The sequence below is a fragment of the Dipodomys ordii genome, unplaced genomic scaffold, assembly GCF_000151885.1.
Source record: "Dipodomys ordii isolate 6190 unplaced genomic scaffold, Dord_2.0 Scaffold24, whole genome shotgun sequence".
NCBI lineage: Eukaryota > Metazoa > Chordata > Mammalia > Rodentia > Heteromyidae > Dipodomys > Dipodomys ordii.
The window spans coordinates 3,462,907-3,484,300 of NW_012267240.1; the positions used below are offsets into that span (position 1 = coordinate 3,462,907).

The 21,394-nt window shown below is 39.0% G+C and overlaps 1 protein-coding gene across 1 annotated transcript in view; it reads left to right on the plus strand.

Moving 5' to 3' along the window:
- Nucleotides 1–11,448, plus strand: part of Armc4 (armadillo repeat containing 4) — a 141,273-nt gene extending 129,825 nt beyond the window's left edge. The window contains exon 16 of the mRNA XM_013014582.1: nucleotides 11,335–11,448. Coding sequence (XP_012870036.1) covers nucleotides 11,335–11,448 — 114 coding nt within the window. The remainder of the gene's footprint in view (nucleotides 1–11,334) is intronic.
- The last annotated feature ends 9,946 nt before the right edge of the window (nucleotides 11,449–21,394 follow it).

A 21,394-nucleotide genomic window follows, 5' to 3' on the forward strand; every position in this document is an offset into this window, starting at 1 on the left:
TCCCCTCCCCTCCTCTCTTTTCCTCTCCTTTTCTCTCCTCTTCTTTCCTCTCCTCTCCTCTTCTCTGTCTTTCTCTCTCTCCTTCCTGTCCACCAAGAGGCATTTAGCTTCCACCACTTGCAATGATGCTTCGCCTCACTGGGGGCAGCCCAGAGGCAATGGAACCAATAACTATGGTCTGAATTTAATGAAACTATGAGTCAAATAATTCCTTTTTATGTCAGATATTGTGTCATGGTGGCAATAGACTAACACAGGGTAAATTTATATCATGACATTTTAAAATATAAGCACAGAGAAGAAAGAAGATTTCATAATATTCAAAAGTACTAGAGAGAGTGCTATCACAACATACATCAAGAATGAGAATGACTCTGGACTTTGTAATGACAACACTGAAAAGCAAGAAAACAATGAAGTAATTCTGTTCAAACTCTAAAGAAAAATGACTCTGACCTACTCTCAACCCAGAAAGACTGTTGATGGAGGATGAGAGGTGACATATGAATCTCAAATTTTCTTCCCTTACACAGTTTTTAAAGACAGGCCTAGCTAGTGTTATGTCTGTGTGTCTGGGTACTAATGCCCTCCTGTGGAAGCTCATGAAAAGAACATTGTGTAGAGAAACCCACAAGACAAACTTTCTCAGTAATTAGAACCCACTTTCAACTTTTGTGGAGGTGAACCTTAGATCCCACTGGTATCTTAGCCACAGATGGAGTGGATTATTAAGAATAAAGTTTCACTCAACTCCTAGCTCCAAAGTCTGGAAAGTATAAGACTGTATGGCAGCCTCTGATGATATCTGGAGGGACTGTGGAGAGGCCTAAGACAGATGGGGCATCCCATAGTGAGACAGAATGTTCTAGTTCATGTCACTCCTTCTCTTCTTAGAAAAGCCCAGTGAGGTTTAGTGCTGGTGGTTCATGCCTGTAATCCTAGCTACTCAGGAGGCTGAGATCTGAGAATGGAGGTTCTAAGTCAATCAGGGAGAAAAGTCCCTGGAACTCCTATCTCAAGTTAACCAGCAAAAAGCCAGAAATGGAGGTATGGCTCAAGTGGTACAGTACTAGCTTTGAACAAAAAAAAGGCAAGCAAAAGCTCAAAGCCCTGAGTTCAAGCCCCAGTACCCACACAAAAATAAAAAGAAAGGGGGTGAGGGAGGGGGAGAGAGAGAAAAAGAGAGTGGAGAGAGAGAGAGAGAGAGAGAGAGAAAGAGAGAGAGAGAGAGCACTAGCCCAGCCCTACTGGATTTGGACAACCCTAGGCCTCTTTAACTGAAATTACCCTTCAGAGGTTCCACCTCCAGATTCCAAAGTTAGATAAGTTTCCACCCTCTTATTACCTCTCTGTACAGATTATATTTCAACAGGAGTTTTGGTGGGGGAGTGGTGGTTGGGAGTCATACAAACATTAGCACAAAACATGCTCTTCTGTCATCTGCAGAATAGACACCCCTCAAGAGTCCTTCCAGTGACCAAACACAATCAAAGATTTTGCCCCAGCCAGCAAAAGTGGTTCTGGTGCAATATGTCATATGAAGTGAATTACCAAGGCTCAGAGTCTGGATGGGAAAGAAACCGCAGTGGAGTCTCCCTTGGAACAGTAGCAGAGCTGCAAGCAGATAGTCCAAACTCATCTCTTGTTGCTGGGTTAGGCCTCTCTGCTACAATCAGACCATGCCTTGCCTATTGGAAAATAGCAAAAGGCTTTCCAGTTGAAATCAACTCTGGGAATTTAGGATCTTTTTGGAAAATTCCTGAAGCTGGGTTTGCATACATATCATTTCCAAGTTCATCCATCTCTAATTAAAACTCCTATTTCCAGCCTCTACTCATTCAAACAGTGTGCAGTCAAACCACAAGGAAATCTGTTATCACCCCAATTGGAAACACATTTTCCTTACAACTGAGATGTATAAAATCATGAACTGTGAAATACATAAAAGAAAGACCTGAGCGCAGATAGTGGTCCCCATGCTACCAATGGGCCACCTTCTGGAAGATTTGAACCATAGGTCACAACTGTACGTGGAAGACGCAGGCCTCAAGATCAAAGGCTTGTCATCTGGAGGAAGTGTTCCTGTTAGTCCAACCCACAAACCACCCATTGTGCCCTCCCTGTGTCCTTGTTCACGCCAACATTGTAAAAAGTTATTTGTTTGAATCCTGTCTTAAAGTGCTCTGTGCAATTAAGTTTTAAAGCAAGGGGACTCGTTTTCTTTCAATGTATATATGAAACTCCCAATAAATTTCAAGTCCTTGGGTGTGTTTGGGGGCAGGGGAAGATTAAAAGGAGGAAAGTTTTTCAAAAGACCAAACACTTCAAAAAGTTAAACCTGAGGTGTTTTTCCCTCTTATAATATTAAAAACATCTTTATAGTCGGAAAAAGCTGATAGATCAAATATACATGTACACCCACTAGAAAATGTCTACAGAATCCTTGATTCCTTGTTCCCAATTTGCATCTTAGTTTCCTAAGGAGCCCACTCCTTTTAGGTGTAATTAACACACAAGATTCTAAGCTGCCTTCACCTGGCTCTGAATTTGAGCAATTGAAAAACATGTGTTTCACTGTGTCTGTGAAGTGCCCAACGAAATTCAGGATTTTGTGCCAAGTTTCTGTTGTGTGGATGTTTATGTTCATTTTGAAGCATTCCTCACAGTGCCCTCGTTTGCTTGTGAAGCTCTTAGCAAAATAAAATCATATTCTGGAGTCTGATTCCTCCCCAAGACACTTACTGTGCAGATGGTGGTTTGGGAGTGTATCATATCCTCATTCAATTTGTGAAATAACATGAGATGTATAGCCTCTGGTGGTGAACAAAACAGAAAGTTAACATTCGCTGACAATAAAAATAAAAGTCCAGAAAAACAATGGATCCAGGAAGAAAAAGAAAGAAACAGAGAGTGCTGGGAGAGCTTCTCAAATGTCAAATTGTTCATACCCTTAGCCCACAGAAAATGCTAAACTTCCAGCTCTATATCCTTGATTGAGAATGTTCCTGGCTAAGTAGAATGGGCAGAGCAGGCTACATTCACCAGCGAAGAGGGAATAAATCACAGTGCCTGGCACACAGTAAGCTTGGTAGCTAATGAAATCATGTCGTGTTATGCAAACATTAGGTAACCTGCAGGCTCAAGGCCAGTGAGACACAAGGTAAATCTCAGCACTCTCAGTGCTCACCATAGGCACCACACTTCCTCTTTTTTTGTTGTTTATTTCCTGTTTATACATGCCCATGCACTGGCTTTTAAAATACTACCCTACTTGGTTCTGTCGCTCTAGGTTTTTGGCTAAAAATTCCCTAACTGCCATGTGGAATGTAGAATGAAGCCTGGTGGGAAGTGCAAGAAATTTAGGCAAAATGATCATTAATTCTCCGAAGAAGAGCCCAGTATATTGGTGTATACAGGGCTAGTAGTTTGGCTGGATGAAGGGAAGTTCACTTAGAGATGCGAAAGGAGTACCTGTGTTGAGGAACGTGAAGCAGGTGAAGGGTCAGAGAGGTTCCCTTCCAGACTAGTACCTGGCTGACTTTTGAGATAGTCAACATACTTCAGGTTCTTTGTTCCTTGTATTCTACCATGTGAAATGATGGAACTGACATCTAGGTTTGGGTTTAAAGACCATTGGAAAGCCCAATGTTGGACCACAATACAACTCAACACAACACACAACAAACAACACTCCTTTGCTAGATATCAGATCTAAGGGCTCAGAAACCCAAAAGCAGGGCCTTGGAGCAAGTGCCGACAGGACCTAGACTGACCGCAGGGCCACAATTTCTTCTACCTCATTCTTCCCAAGCTAATCAAGGTTGGCCTCCGGAAAAGAAAATTGTTTTAAAACTACCAGAACCAAACAGACTTCAGAACTAGTGAAACAATCACCAAGAGAACGAAGTCCATTTATAGTGTTCTTGTTTGGGATTGGCACAGGGCTACACAATTCAAATGTATAACCTATATAATACCAAACTACCTCAAGTCCTGTCCTGTTTTGAACATGTAGCCAACGAAACAAAAGTCTAAGCACACATAGCAACTAAACACAATTTTAATTCTAGTTTAATATTCCATATGACCATGCACTGTTTTTATTTTCTTTTTGTATAGTAAGTTTATATCTCTCACCCTGGGCTCGCTTCCAAAATAATCTACCTGTTCTAAGACCCTCAAATTCTCTTTTCAAAATAAGATGGGTGTTTTCCCCATTCTTCCTCTTTCTCTTTTCTTTCTCCTTCTCTATTCTTTTCCACAAGGACCTCTCTGCCCTTTGAGGTACAGAATCTCCCTCCCTAGGCTTTCTTCAGCCTTCTCTTGCACACAGCAGACAAATGTGGATTAGCATAAAGCTGGAGGAACAATCAGACAAAAGAGGAGGAGGGAAGATCAAAGGAAGTGACTGAAATAGGATGTAAGCACAGGTGTTCAAACAGGTATTAAAGGTGTATACTACCTCATTCTTCTTCGAGGGGATCTCAGAGGTAGGTAATCCCATTCAACATGTCAGAAGAGGAGAGTAAGAAGGAGTTCACTAGAGTCAGGATACAAGTTCAAATGGCCTCAAAACTCAAACTTTTGACTTTTGATTGCTCTTGACTTTTCTAGAAAGGAGCTGGATGGAATAAAGCAAGTATAGTATCCTTCTTAGATAGTTGGCATTTCTAATAAGGACTCTTATTTCATCTCTTCTAGGCTCAAAAAAATGACAAAAATTTTTATGAGGGAGACTAGAATAACAACCATGCAGGTTAGTCCTGTTAGGTAGACATTAGGTAGAACTGTTTTACAGCTGGCAATTATTTTTTTTAATTAACAAGAAGTATTGAAATCGCATTAGAAATGAGATTATGTCTATCTCATTTGCTTGTGGAATATCAGGCTCTCAGAATGGCATTAGAACTTTTAAGTCTAAGGTCTGGAGAAGGTCCCAAATTCATTTTGATACTCTGGCACGAATTCTAGAGTTTATATAATCACAAATACTGTCAACTAAAGTGATTTTAACTATGGGAGAGGTTTTTTTTTTTTTTCCTATGGGAGAGTTTTGCTGCCATATTTCCTAAGACAGTGGAATTGGTAGAGGAAATTGTTAGCTATAAATGATCTACATGAGAAATAAGTGAGAATATAAGTCATATAAGGGGAAATTATTAGCAACATTTTTTTTTGTCAGTTGTGGGGCTTGAACTCTGGGCCTGGGTACTGTCCTTCAGCGCTTCAGCTCAAGGTGAGTGCTCTACCACTTGAACCACTGAACCACTTCTGGTTTTCTGAGTGGTTTATTGGAGATAAGAGTCTCTCGGCCTTTCCTTCCTGGACTGGCTTTGATCCGTGATCCTCAGATCTCAGTCTCCTGAGTAGCTAGGATTATAGGCATGAGCCACCAGTACCCGGCTATTAGCAACTTTTTTTTTTAAAGTTCTTAAGAGTATATATAGTTGATCCAGAAATTGGTTAGTGTATAGTTTTATTGTTATTGTTGGTGATGATAATGATGATGATACAGATTGAACCCAGGGCCTGATGAATTCTAAGATAGGCTCTACCACTGAGCTATACCTTCATCCATGGGACATCTTTCCTTTCCTTTCCTTTCCTTTCCTTTCTTCCTTCCTTCCTTCCTTTCTTTCTTTCCTCCTTCCTGATCTCTCTCCCTTCCTCCTTCCATCCCCCCACCAAGGTAGGTCTTGCTATGTAGTCTAGTGTGGCCAGGAACTCAAAATCCTTCTGCCTCAGTCTCTGAATGCTGCAATTATAGGCATGCATCACTATGCCCAGAGGAACACTTTAGAACATTCAAGAAATTTCTTGACAATTGGAAAGGAGAATGAGGAATCTTTAAGTAGTATTCTTTCAAGCTTCCATAGCATCAAGGCTGCTCCTACTTAAGGATCAATAATGACATGGAGAGATGAAATCAACACTTAGTACCTAATGACACAGCATTACATAATGATGGGGGTAAGTAGGGGATGGCTGTGTGAGTATGAACAAAGCAGAGGATGAGCTGTGTGAGAGGTGTATTCAGAAAAAGAAAAAGTTCAAACTTCATATAGTTGAATTTGCTTTAAAAGCTACATTGTGTTATATATTAAGATGAGATATAAACCAATTGGCAGAAATACTAAAAACAATGGAATACAGTGAACTGTGGGCCCAAAGGTACAAGCCATGAAAGAGATTTAATACATGTTGCTTTACAAAGACAACCAAGTCATGTGATGGGGGACCAAGGAGAGCTGGCTACACTTCTCTTCCCATATTTCCCCCCATTTCCTTTTTCTGCACAGAAAAAGACTGAAAAATATGTAAATGTGTGTGTGTGCATGGTGTGTGTGTGTGTGTATGTGTGTGTGTGTGTATAATTATATAACCATAGGTGCTCAAGTCCCTTAGATAGAATAAGTCCTAAGATAGTAGCAATCTTAGCTACTCAGGAGGCTGAGATCTGAAATTTTCAGTTTAAAACCAGTTTGGGCAGAAAAGTCTATGCGATTCTTATCTCCAATAAGCTGCTTTTTAAAAAAGCCAGAAGTAGAGCTGTGGCTCAAGTGATAGAGTGCTAGCTTTGAGTCAAAGAAACTCAGGAATAGCACCCAGACCCTGAGCTCAAGCCACAGGACAGGCAAAAACAGAGAGACAGACAGACAGACAGACAGACAGAAAGACAGACAGACACAGAGAGAGAGAAAGAAAGAAAGAAAGAAAGAAAGAAAGAAAGAAAGAAAGAAAGAAAGAAAGAAAGAAAGAAAGAAAGAAAAAGAAAGAAAGGGTAGTATTTAATTTTTAAATGGTACAGTTTGTGGTTTGTTCACATCTTCCTATATACTTTAAATTATGTCTAGATTACTTTCAATTCTTAACATAATACGAATGTTTTTAAATAATTCTATTGTACTGTTTAGAAACGAATGACAAGAATAATTCCTCTACACATACACCCATTTTCTTCAAATATTTTTGATCAGCAGTTAGTTGAATCCATATGGATTTAAAAGACTAATCAAATTTCATTCCCTTTTGCCTGTTTAGATTTTATTTTCCTCTTATTGGAAATTACCCTGGATGTAGTATGACTAGTTGAGGCAAATAATTTACCTGGGCCTTATAGGGGTGGTGACAATGGCAGTAGACACAGATAGCTTTGAAAACTAGGTAGGTGACTCAGTGACTGGATCTGAAGTAGCTAGGAGAAGAGAGGAAGATGGAGGGGGTATGAGTGAGGCTCAAGAGTTCTGGTTTGAGCAAATAATGGATGATGTCTCTTAATGGTGCTAACACAGGAAAGTACTGGAGGGGCATCATTATAAAAGAAAAATACAAGATTTAATTTGGAACGTATCAGATTTGAGATGCTTCAACATAGAGATGTCTAAGAAGCATCAGGTATGAAGTGTACCATTCAAAAGAAGTGATTGGATGGGCACTGGTGGCTCATGCCTGTCATCCTAACTACTCAGGAGGCTGATCTGAAGATTGTGGTTCAAAACCAGCCCAGGTGGGAAAGTTTGTGAGACTTTCTCTCCAATTAACCACTAGAAAACTGAAAGTGGTTACTGTGGCTCAAAGTGGTGGAGCAGTAACCTTGAGCAAAAAGAGCTCAGGGACAGAGCCTAAGCCCTGAGTTCAAGCCCCAGGACTGACCAAAAAAAAAAAAAGATCTGGAGAGATAAATTTTAAAGATGGCTCCCTAGAAGTGATGTTTGAATTCAAGGAATAGAAGAAATTGGCCCTAGAAAGAATATAATGAAAAGAGAAGAAAGATTTGTTCTGAGTAATGCTAACAAGTTGTGGCTGGGAGAAGGAGGGGAGTCATGGATGAGCACTGAGAAGAGGACACATGGGCAGGGATGAGCAGGAGGAGATGGTGTATGAAGCCAGTGGATGGGGAGGATGGAGCTCAGAGGTAAAGCATGTGCTTAGCAGGCCATACAAGGTTCTGGATATGACCCCAGGCATTGAAAAAAAACAGTCAAGAAGAGAAAAATGCTTATAAATAGAATATTGTCAATTCTATCAAAGTTAAGGAGTCAAATAAGTACCCAGTGCTTGGGCAACAGGAAAGTTGCTGAGGAGCTGGGGACAGAAGCCAGCCTGAGGCAGGTTGAATGGAACTTAAGGCCAGGGATAGTACTGCGTCCAGACAACAACCCATCAAAATGACTATAAAGGGAAATAAAGGATTAAAAGTTGTATCCTTGTGTGTCTAAGTGGCTCATAAAACTTTTCTGCCCAGGCTGATTTCAAACTGAGACCCTCAGATCTCAGCCTCCTGAGTAGCTAGGATTATAGAATGAGCCACCAGCAACCAGTAGTATCATTTTTTACATGTGGAAAATATGATGGTGGTAAAGAAGCCTTGAAAAGGCAGAGGTTAAGATAAAGTAAGAGCTAGAATACTTGATAGTAAAATAGTCAAAGAGGATGCTGGATAGATATAAGTGTAATGGCATAGAAGAAGGCATATCTATTGAAGATTAAAGTAAGGAGGAAAAGATGTGCTAAAAGGCTGACAGGGGTGTGGTTTTAGAGCAGTTCTGGCTACTGCCTTCTATAAAGTTTAAGAAGGAGCCCATACAGGTTACCTGCTAAGAATAGGGTCCAGAAGAAAGCACAGAAGAATAGAGATTTAAAATAGCTACTAAGGAGGCAGGCCCAGTGACTCACAGTGCAATCTTAGTTACTCAGGAGGTTCAGATCCAGAGAATGTCTGTGTGAAGCCAGCCAAGGTAGAAAAGTCTGGAGATTTCATCTTTAATTAAGCAGCAAAAAACCATACTGTAGGTATGGCTCAAGTGGTAGAGTACCATCCACACAGTCAATTTAGCCAAGCAATTGCAAGGCACTGAGTTCAAGCCCCAGTGCTGTCAAGAAAAGAAAGAGAAAGAAAGAAAGAGATAGAGAGAAAGGAAAGAAGGAAAGAGTGAGAGAAAGAAAGAAGGAAAGAAAAAGAAAGGAAAGAGAGAAAGAAGGAAAGAGAAAGGAAGAAAGAAAGGAAGGGAAAAAGAAAAGAAACTAAAGAGAGTGAAAATGACTTGCATAGAAAAAGGCCTATTTAGATTTTTGGGCAGTGAGGAGAATATAGTGTGGTTGAACCTATAAATGATTCACTTCCTTATTATTTATGTGTCATAAACAGGACTCAGATATAGGGGAAGGCATGGGGAAGACAGAGATAGATTGTATGCCATTGTGGCTTTCTTGGATGATGTCATATGAGGTTTAAGAAACTGGTGAGAGAGAGAGAGAGAGAGAGAGAGAGAGAGAGAGAGAGTAGCTGCAAAGATGGATTATGGAAATTGAACCTGGGAGAAAAGAAGACAGACACTATTGAAGGAAAAGCATAGGGGCCAATGGGTATGGTTATGATGAGAACCAACAAGAGTTGTGAGTGGTCAAATCAGAAGAAAGACCTTGTGCTCAGAGTGGATTGGAGGTGGATTAATGGGGCTAATAATTGACCCTTGTATAAAGGGTTAACATGGATGAAGTTAAGTGTCATTGAAGTCAAAGACGTGAGAGACCAGACAACAGAGCTCAATTTGATCAAGATATTCTCATGCACAATCTTCTAAATGTTTTGTGTTTTTCTTTTTTGTTTAATCTACCTGGAGCTGATATTTATGCATGATATGAGAATATCACATTTATATCCTTCTGTTTGGGAAAACAGTAATTTGTAGGCCAATTGTTAAAGTTATCTAGTCCCCCAATAGTCTATAAATTCAACCTTCTTCATGGCTCCTGGCCTTTATTCAATCCTTATCACCTCTAGTGTGAATTAATACAGTACCTTTCAGCCTCTTCTCTCTATAGCTCATATTTTACAAGTTGCTGTAAAAGTTACCTTTTTGAAATACAAAATATAACCATGGCACTCCCCTGATTAAAGTGCTTATATAATTTTGGTAGTATATGGGTTTGAATTCAGGAGCTTTGTCTTCTTCAGCTCTACTCGCAGCTAAGCACCGAACCACTTTAGCCAGGCCTCTCGTCCAGTATTTTGCTGGTTAACTGGAAATGAAGTCTCTCAAACTTTCCTGCCTAGGCTAGCATTGAACTTCAGTCCTCCAGATTGTAGCTCTGAGTCCCCATTGGAAGTCATTTTGTTGTCGTCGTTGCCTAGAGAAAAAAAAAATCAAAGTCCCAAGTATGGCATATCTAAGCATTTCACAGGGTTATTTTGTGTTATTTCTCTGCTCATTTCTTTGTTCCTCATTGTCTGGTATTATCCACATTTGTACTCAAATGCTGTTGTATTTGTAAAAATATGTGAGCCAAGTTCACTTTCACAGATATTAGATAGGTCCTGAGTCATCTATTTAATGATGGCATCTATATATGTTCCAGGCACTAGATAAGATTTTAGTTTACTTAAATACTTCCAGTCTAATGGATACAAAGCCTTCACTCAGGATGTTTGTAAAAGGAAGAATATTGTCTGTAGCAGTAGACTTGTAAATGGCTAGAAGAACTCCACTGATGGCAACTAAAGGGAATCCATCAGTGGTAGCTTTGAGAGAAAGTCAGCTGGGTCCATCTTGAAAGGTGGATAGAATTTACTGGCTCAGAAGAAGGGAGTGGGGCATTTGAAGTGGAGAGTTGGAAAAGTATGACCCCACAGTACTAGAGGAGACAAGCACATGGCCGGAAAGGTAAACTGGGGCCAGAATACAAATCTTCCAAGCATGGGTTAATAGATTAAGGTGTCTGATAAATGATCAATATAAATAGGTAGTGGCATGATTAGCCAGGCTGGAATTGACAGAGATGAACCTTGAGGAGATATACTCTTAGTCTAAGGATTGTACGGCATTGGTTTGCTTGGGCAAGTAGAAAAGCCAGAAAGGGTGCAAGAGAAATTCCAGGGAGAGACTCTGAGCAATTAATGCCCAAAGAAAGTGGTTTTAGGTCAGGTCCAAAAAGTATATGGTTTATTGCTGGATGTCAGTTTCTCATACCTGTAATCCTAGCTACTCAAGAGGCCGAGATCTGAAGATCTCAATTCAAAGCCAACCCAGGAAGGAAAGTGCATGAGATGCTTATCCCCATTTAGTCACTAAAAAGCAGGAAGTAGAGTGGTGGTTCAGTGGGTAGATGCCAGTCTTGAGCAAAAATACTATGGGACAGTGAACAGCCCTTGAATTCAAGCCCAAGTATAGCACAAATATATATGAATATATTTCTATGTAATTTTCTATAATATATACAAATAGTGTGTTTATATTATTGTATTAAATATTATATATTTATATATAATATAAATTGTTATTGTGTCTTTAGATTAATGGTTTCTTTCTTGTTCATCCCCTCCATGTGTGGCAGCTTCTACTGGGCATGGTTGGGTCCCCGGATGAGGCTCTCCAGGAGGCTGCCGCTGGCTGCATATCCAACATCCGCAGGCTGGCTCTTGCAACAGAAAAGGCGAAATATAATTGAACTTCAAACAGATCCCCATCAAGCTGCCAAATTTTACATGACACAGCATGTGTCAGTCCCATGGCCAAGAGGCCTCAATTGAGAAACACATATTACTAAATCCTTTAAAGATGAAAATAGACTGAAATGCAAATGCTACTTTTTCTCTGAAAATGACTTGTATAATTTTGTTCTATTAACTGTTTGAGGGATATGCCATATAATCAAATGTAAAGCCAATCAATCTAGGATTGTGTTTTAAGCATTTGAGAATATTTGTGTACAGGATGCTTTTGTATTCATGGAGATTTTAATAAAGACTGTGGCTTTCCCGGAGTGCCGTTTCACAGTTGCTCATGAATGTCTGTAGAATTCCCTTTCTGTTAAACCTATCTACCCGGACATCATTAGGCTTTGTCTGTGTGATCAGTTGCAACCCATGGGAGAATTCTGCGGAGATGTGCTGATTCCACAAACAGTGTTTAAACAGAATTTAGAGTTCAGCAGCTGGATTTAGGGAGATCATCCTGGGGTCATCCCCAATTTCTGCCAAATACTATCAAACATCTGAGAATATAATATCTGTCACCACACCAGATAATGTGAAACACAAAAACATTAAGCAGTAAGTTTTTCCCCCCTTTTTCTTAATATACTTTGAATTTCTGAATTTATTTTCAGCACATAGAGTGCTTTTTAAAAAGTGTCTATGAAAGATTAATAGCATTTTATCAGGTTAAGAAATGTTAGAATCCACTTAAAAGAATCACAGATGTAGCCTTTGTGTGCCGAAATGTTTGGGAACCAACTGTCCCTAGCATCTAATACCAGCCAGAATAATAGTTTTGTATGCATCATCTTGGTAAGCCAACAATTGCGTTCATGCATTAATGGAGAGGCAAGGCAGTTTTATTAGAAAATATCAGGTACTGTATATGTTTGTCATAATTGGAGAAGACCATAAACTTAATTGAGTTAAATGTAAATAATTTGTACAAAATGAAAAGCCTGTACAGAATAAAAAATTAGAGCAGTAATAGGAACTCCAATAAAAAGATGAAATACTTCTGAGAATTTTAGGTTTCATAAAACGCCCTTTGTGCTTTACTGTTTTGCAAAGGAAAGTACAAAAGAAGAGACAGTAAACAAAAAAATGGTATTAATACTGAAAATTAAATGTAAAGAATGGAGGGAGAATGCATTACTGATATTCAATGTATAGCCTATGAAACTAGAACAATTGAGGGGAGGGTTGGGAGATGGGGGGATGATGGGGAAGAATGAAAAAAGGGGTAATACATAGTAATATGAATTGCATTGCGCTTATATACGAACCTGTTGGATGGTAACCCCTTTATACGACTTAAACATAATAAGACACAATACAAAATTAAAGAATAGAATAAATCTGTTAACTTTCAGTAGTTGGCGTTGCTAAAATGGAACTCTCTCCATTTCACTTTGTTTCACAACATTAAAAACACATCTAGAAGCCATGGATTCTGATGATGACAGGAAATTATATTGTCATCCCACAGCTAGAAAAGGAAACCTCCCACGATTGTCTTGGAATTTGAAAATATCCTGGAAGTAATAGGTCCTGGGAGTGAAGGGAAACAACAGCAAAACAACAACAAAAAAGAACCACGTGGATGAGGAGATGGAAGGGGAAAGGGAGGGGTTGTATGTGTGCTCACGTGTGCGTGTATGTGTGTGTGTGTGTGTGTTTTACAATGTGTGCTGGATAGCAGGAGACTTGACATTTCTGTTTTTATGGTTAGTAAATGCATGAAATAAAGGTAATGCTGCCATTTGAAAATAACAATGGACTCAAACAAGTTTGTCGATTATTATTAAGAAATTTTCTTAACATTTTTTTAATACTGGCAATGAGAAATTGATTTTAAAAATTGATTTTTTGGCTTTTTTTGTGTGACATGTCCTAACAGAAAATTGTTCTTACTAGAAAAATAGCAAAGCCAGTGAAGGTCCCCACAGCTATGAGGGACACAAAACAGGATCCCACCACTGTTAGTTACTAAGAGCTAGGAGAGAATGCTTCTTTCTTTTTAAAATTAATTTTGTGTGAGGGTTTTTGATTGGTTTATTTTGTGCTATTTAAAGATAAAGACTTGATTTTTAATGGTTTTCAGGGACGTTTCTTGGGCTTTTTTTCTTCAGGATACCTTGCAAGAATTCAGTGTGCTCTTGAGGTAATAGATTGCTGCGGTTTGAAAGGGGTTTAAGGTAGAAGGAATTTTCAATACGTCTTTGATCTTGCAATGTTTGCAACGTTGCCTTTTAGATGTCTATCCTCACCATAATCCTTCTGTTTTTCTCTGGCAATGTGCTTTTGCTACTGAGTTAACTTGCACTGAAGCAGTTTAAGAAAAAACAAGCCTCTGAAAGCAAGTGCAAAGTTCCTAAGGCTTGGCATTGTGATTTCTGTTATCCTGATTGACTCTGGCATTACCATTCAACATTTCTAACACATTCACAAGGAAATGACAGATTAAGATACAAAATATTTGGACAATTTCCACTTCGGAAAATGAGAATCTCAATTGTTGATAGACAGGCCAAAGCTTGTAAATTTTTCTTTTTTTTTCTTTTCATTAAGAGGATTAGATGAACAAGATACAAACTTGATAACTTGAGATGTTTAATTTTACTCCACAAAGAATAAGCATGTCCATCCTGCAATTTAAAGAAAATCTACATATTTAAAAAAGCCTATCTCAAATGCTCAACCAACCAGTGGGCCTGCATGCTCTTCAGCATAAAAAACTAATGGAACTCCCTTCCTAAACAAGAATGGACTTGAAAAGGGAAACTAAATGTTATAATGCAGGCACAATATTCACTACTTTGGGTTTTGTTTAAAATACAGGAGAACTGATAAATACCTTCTTAATGATTGAAATGGGCACAGTCAATCTGCAAAAGCAACTTGGCAATAGATACCAAATCTTTATGTGTGCCCTTTAGATGTATCTAACAGGGTCTCTCTGCTGTATGTAGTTAGGAAGGAATGTGTTAGAAGCTTAGACCCTAGATTAGCATTAATGTGTGTGTGTGTGTGTGTGTGTGTGTGTGTGTGTGTGTGTAAAAACCTTAAAAGGTGGAGCCTAAATAGAGGTTTTTGGGAGAATATCTTCAAAAGGAGTTGTGGGGCTGTGATGTCTTCCTCTCTCTCCCTTGCTGCTTGGATATGAAGCAGCGAGCCTGCCATCCCATGGCCTGGCCTGCCACATGCCCAAAGCAATAGGGTCAATTGACTATGAATTAGAGCTTCCAAAACTACGAACCCAAAGAAGCATTTTCTCTTTACAATGTGATTTTTCTCATTTATCATACTCACTTATACCTTTGTTTATAATGATAAAAACGTTAGAAAAACTTGGGCAAATGCAATGGTGGCTCAGTCACACAGTGAAAGCATGTTTTGCAATAATGACACAACTTTTCAAAGCATATTCTGCTAAGCTGAAAACAGGTTCTGCAGCAACATATACAGGGTGAGCATATTTTCAAAATTATATGCAATTAGCTAGTTCATGACAATGAGAAAATGACCTGCCATATATAAGCAGACAGTAGGATTGAGTAGGAATAAATGGTTTCCTATTTTATCAGCATTATTTTGTATTTATTTCACAATGAATAGAAATTGCTTTTAAAAAAAATAAAATACTCCCAGTATTACTATTTATCATTTGGAAATGCTGAAAGTTGACATCCTTCCCTAATGCTTCAGGATCTTTAAAAAGAGATCCTCAGCTTATTCCAACACATAACTAGGATAACTGATATTTCCAAATAGGAGAGAGGTAACATCAACATCTAAAATTCCACACGGTTATTCTAATCTATAAAATACACACTTAAATGACAACTAATAATGGTTCAGTATAATTGAGACATCCTGAAGTGATTCACTTTATAAGTTCTGACAATTTGCTTATTCAAATTTTGTGTTTGTACATGAGACATCCATCCCAGGTCTGTCTGTCTGTCTGTGTCTCTCTGTCTCTGTCTTGTCTCTGTGTCTCTGTGTCTCTGTCTCTGTGTCTCTGTGTCTGTGTCTGTGTCTGTCTCTGTCTCTCTCCCCCTCCCTCCCCACCCTGGTCCTGGAGCTTAATTCTGAGCTCCTTTTCCTCAAAGCTAGCACTCTACCACTTGAACCACAGCACCACTTCTGGCTTTTTTTCTGTGATTAAATAGAAATTCAAGTCTTATGGACTTTTCTGCCCGGGCTTGTTTAGAACCATGATCCTCAAATCTCAGCCTCCTGAGTAGCTAGGATTATAGATGTGAGCATTTGCTCCTGGCTCTGGTGTCTCTTATTATAAGTACCCAAGTCCTGTTGGAGTAGGACCCTGTCTATACTATATGGCCTCATTTAACCTTAGCTACCTCCTTTAAAGTCTTGTCTCCAAATACACCACATTGGAAGTTAGTACTTTGAGAAAGGAATTTGAACAAAATGGTTTTGTTGACCTGACATAGCCCTTGGTTCGCTAGTTTCAAATGCCATCATCTTTTATTATTAGAATGAAAGTATTGATGAAATCCTGATATATTACTGGCTGGTCAACAGATCACTAAAGAAATAATTTGTGCAAAAGGACACATCAAACTGTCTTGGCCAATAGATTTATATTATGATCTCAACACTATAAAATGCAACACTGAACAGGTTGACTGTAGAAGTTGAAAATGTACATAACTGTAAAGGGATATTTCAGTTTATAGGACAGCAGAGAGCTAACTCCTCTGCTGTTAATTAGGCAGGAACCAAACTGCCCAAAACAAAGGCCTGTTTTCATCCAGGTGTCTTCTCAGTATTCCCGATCCTGTCCTCCCTCATAAACAGGACCAAAGCTAAATATAAAAGTGAAAACAGAGAAAAAGTCCCGTGAAAATTTCTTTGAGGCAGTGCTTCGTGGCTGTGGTATTGGAGTCCACATGCAGGAGCTTTTCACATAAAGCAAGCGCTTTGCCTCTGAACTCTATCCTCAGCTCTACTTTGAGCACTTCTGCATTTAGTCTTACAAACTTCTGCTTAACACTTGTCTGAGTACCTGGTCAGATGCCAAGACCAGGACTCACCTTCATCTACAGAACTAGAATCTCTCAGGACCCTAATCTGTAAATTCCCCATGGTATAGTCACTCAGTTCTGATCATGGACAGACAATTGTGTATTAAGGTTTTCTGAAAGTTATTCTGGTAGAGATAGATTGAAAGGGAGGAGATGAGGCCATTAATGAACATTGAATGCGCATAAAATTCAAGGCCAAGACAAGGAACTAGGAAGAGAAACATGAAGAACAATGTCAAGAAAAGAATTGGTAGTACTAACAAAGTCTTAGAAGTAACCAGTAGTGTTGGCCTTATGCTTTTGAAGATGAATCTGCAGCCAGGAAGTGACCTCTATCTTTATGCTGTGCTTCCCAAGAAATACCCTGACCCCTTTACAGAGCAGTGTTGCCCAACAGAAGTAGAAAATGAACTATGTAGTAGAAATGTTCTTACTAGCCATGTTTGACCAATCAACAAGAAAACAATATTGTCTTGGGGTTGGAAGCATGGCTCAGGTGGTAGAGAGCCAGCTAATGAGCTAAAGGGTCAGATGGCAAGCTTGAATCCAGGCCTCAAAGAAAAAATAAAATATTGTCTTTATACATTTAACCAATAAAAGAATTATGAATGAGATATATTTTATTTTTGTACTATGTCCTGGAAACTTACACAATCCAAGTAAACTAGCAGCATTTCAGTCATATGTGTGTAATGGGTACCATGCTGGACAAATCTTAGTCTATCATGTGGTTAAATGGTTTCCTCATTAATACAGTTGCTTCAATTTATATGAGTTCTTCTTTTTCTGCGTTAGAACAAGTCAACCATCTTTGTGTTTCAGTGCCATTTTCCTTCCTGATAAACCTTCCAGGGTTGTGTTCTGGAACAATGGCTTATTGAGATCAAATCTATATGACTTTCAGCACCATTTTTGACAATACCATTGTCAAAATTACACTTAGGATACAGTTCAATTTTTCTCTTTTTGGGTCCGGTCGTGGGGCCTGAACTCTGGGCCTGGGCACTGTCCCTCAGCTCTTCAGCTCAAGGCTAGTGCTCTACCACTTGAGCCACAGCACCACTTCCGGCTTTTTTCTTTTTGCTTATGTGGTGCTGAGGAATTGAATCCAGGGCCTCATACATGCAAGGCAAGCACTTTACCACTGAGCCACCTTCCCAGCCCAGTTCAAATTTTTTTATTATGATAACATATACATATGTGCAAATTGTCATTTTAATTATTTTAAAGCATACAATTTAATTTTATCAAGTTCCTACATGTTGTGATGAAAACCATCCCCATCGTCCAACTTCAAATTTTTCATCCTCCCAACTTGAAATTCCATGCCCATTAGTTAACTTCCCAGTGCCCTTCCTCCCAGCTTCTGGTAGCCATCATTCTACTTTCAGTTGATGTCTATGATTTAGACTAGTCCCAGTGACTAAGTCATACCATATTTGCACTTTTGTGTCTGGCTTCGTTCACTAAGTACATTGTCTTTATGATTTACCCATGCTACAATATGCAAAATTTTCTACTTCATAGCTGTATGGATGCAGTACATTCTCTTTATCTGTTCATCTAGTAATAGACACAGAGGTGGTTTCCACCTTTGACTATTGTGAACAATGCTGCAATGAACATGGGTGTGCAAATGCCTACTCAAGACCCTGCTTTCAGTTCTTTGCAGGTACATAACTAGAATTAGAAGTGTAACTTGGGAACATTTATTTTAGCTTTTTGCTATAGCAGTATTTTTATTTACAATTTCCATTGACCTTTATACTATAGAAAATAAGCCATTTACAAGCAAAGAACAAGAGCAGCACTGAAATATTCATGTCACAAACCTAAAAAAAACCGAGTACACGAGTAAGATATCATTTGAACGAATAGTCTTAACTTCATTCTATAAAGTAATCATTGATGAGAAGTTGCTAGTTGACACAGCATCCGCTTAGCTAACTTCATTTAGTTCACATGACAATGAAGTGTGGAGCTGTGAGGTTCCGAGTTTATACTGCAAGATAAGGACACTGTGTTAAGTCATTCAACTTGCTCCATCATTTATAATGGAAAACAATGTTAGCCCTACCAATAAGAGAGATGGTTTTCATGTTAGAAATATGGTTATTTTCAAACAAACCAAGTAAATCTACTTCTTACTCTAGTCAGGGCAGCAACCATAGGCTTGGGTCTCAGATCAAAAGGTTGAATTCATAACATACTTGTCACTGAGGGGCAGTAAGAAGTCTGCTAAATCTGCAATTCAGAGCACCAAGGCCACAAGGCCAACCCCGGGACTTGATGAAGAACTACAATAGCTCTGCCTGTGCCAGACCCAGGGAGAGAAGCAGGGGATGCTGTTCTCTTCTGGGCTGAGAAGTCAAGCACTGGACAGAAACAGTGGGACCACTCTGGCACTTACTGAAGAAGGTGCATGCTATGTGAGAACATTTATTAGAAAATCTATTATTGTCTGTAGTCAGTCACTCTAAGATAAACACATAGTTTCTAGAAGAAACTGCATATGAAGTACTCCAACAGTTTTTTTTTAATTTTTATTATTGTAAAGGTACTATACAGAGGGTTATAGTTAAATGAGTAAAGTAATGAGTACATTTCTTCTTGAGCATTGTTACCCCCTCCCTTGTTTTTCCCCTAACAGCCCTTCCCTCCCCACCTCCCCAGCTCCTCCCTCCCCCCACCTCTGAAGCTGTAAAGTTTGTTTTCAACAAAATGTCTTGTACATCTCACTGTTATAAGGGGTCAACCTGCATCCTCATTTCTGCATTTTGTTATTTCCCTTCCCCTCCCCAAATTAGAAAAATGTATATATAAGATTCAGGGCAACCAGAATCAAATACAGGGACTACAGAGGTTATACCATAGCGGGAAGAACATTCAAAACAAAAACCAAAAATAAAAAAAATCACATAGTACATTAAAAGCAACAGCAACAAAGAAAAAACTTCTTGCATCCATATCTTGGGGTTTATTTCACTTAGCATCATTTTATATGTCATAGGTGCATAGCTTTTGACCTTTTCTGCGTGTCTGGTAAGATTATCCTAGATGTATACTAGTTATTGCAAATAAGGGAAACCATGGGACCTATGTTTCTTTGGGTCGGCTTACTTCACTTAATATAATTTTTTCCAAGTCTTTCCATTTCCTAACAAATGAATGGTATCATTTTTTCTAATGGAGGCATAGAATTCCATTATATATGTGTATACACACACATACACACACACACACACACACACACCACATTTTCTTGATCCATTCATCTACTGAGGGACATCTGGATTTGTTCCATATCATAGCTACGGTGAATAACCCTGCAATAAACACAATTGTGCTGGTAGCTTTATTATGTTTTATGTCACTGCCTCAAAGGACAAGAGTTCCCCTGCTATATAGTCTGAATGTGTCTCCCCCCACCCCAAACTCATCTGTTGGTACAAGCACACAGTGCCTTTGGGAAGATTTTAGGAATGAAGGCCTTTGTAAAGGAGGCCTGTGGGGGCTTCTTGTTGCTTTGCCATGTGGCTTTATGAGTCCTCACAGACAATCAGTCTCCTTTGACTTTCCTATCTCCAGAACTGTAAGTAATATAGTTCTGTTGCTTATAAATTAACACTGCCTAAGCTTTTTGTTATAGCCGTTTAGATGGACTAAGATACCCCTTCAAGTTACTTCAGTCAATTTAGTATATTTTTCCTCTTTGTTTTGAGTCAGCATTTCACTATGGAGACCAGGTCTCAAACTCATGATTTTCCTACTTCAGCCTCCTAAGTATTAAGATTACAGCCATGTACCACAATACTCAGCTTTTTAATTTTGATGGGTCTTAATCTACCAAAGTATGGTTTGGTAGGTAAAAGTTTGGTACCTAAGAAAGAATAGTCTTATATTTGGAATGATGGTAAGGTACTGCAACTGGGCCACAAAAAGTACAAAGATGGCCTGAAAAGCATCCTAACTACTGGGATGTTTGGATTGGGCTAAAAGGTAAATGCACAGTTTCTGCAACTCCTATGTGTAACATGGTGATTTTAGAGAGGAAAGAAAGCTGAAAAAGTTGGTGCTGGAGAAGGATCTGGGATAGGATGCTGCCATGAGTATTTGCTCAATTTGCATTTTGGATGTAATCCAGACTTATACATAAAGGTGATGAGACTATTTCCTTGACTGTTTACAAATGTTGCGGTGACTTCTCCATGATCTTCTTCTTTTGGATCTTATACACACACCTATCTGCAGAAGAACTGGTGCCCCAATTACGCTTCAAAGTTATACACACATGAACTGCATCTTACAGTTGGTCCTGGGTTTTGCTTTGAAGGAGATGTGCATCTTTTTTCAAGCTTTGATAGTTGTTCCTAGTGTTCAGTGGCAAAGAGTAAAATATTAAGGGATCACTGTAATTATTCTATCCTGTTTGAAGCCATAAACAGCTGCTGACGCTGATTTAAAACAGAAGACATGCTAGCACATTCTAATCTGTGAGGTCAATTTGTTTGGATTATTCCCTTAAACTGAAGTAATTATTAGCTAAAGCAACAAACTGAAAGGTGTCGAGCAAAGAGTAGTTTTGTCATCTCTGCGTGAATATGGTGCATGTGTCAGACAGATGTGCTGAGCCAGGAATCATCCATCCACACAGAATTCTAATGCACAGCCTGCTTATGATCCCATCAGACCCCAAGCTGACTTTGCCTGTGTTGTGGAAGTATGGGATTTCCTTTTCTTGGATAATATTGTTAATAATTTCCTCAAAAAGCAGGAAATTTCTTATTTATACCCTGTAGGCAGAAGAGTTAATGTTTCAGAGAAGGCAGGAGAACTTTTTTTTTTTTTTTTGGGTCCGGTCATG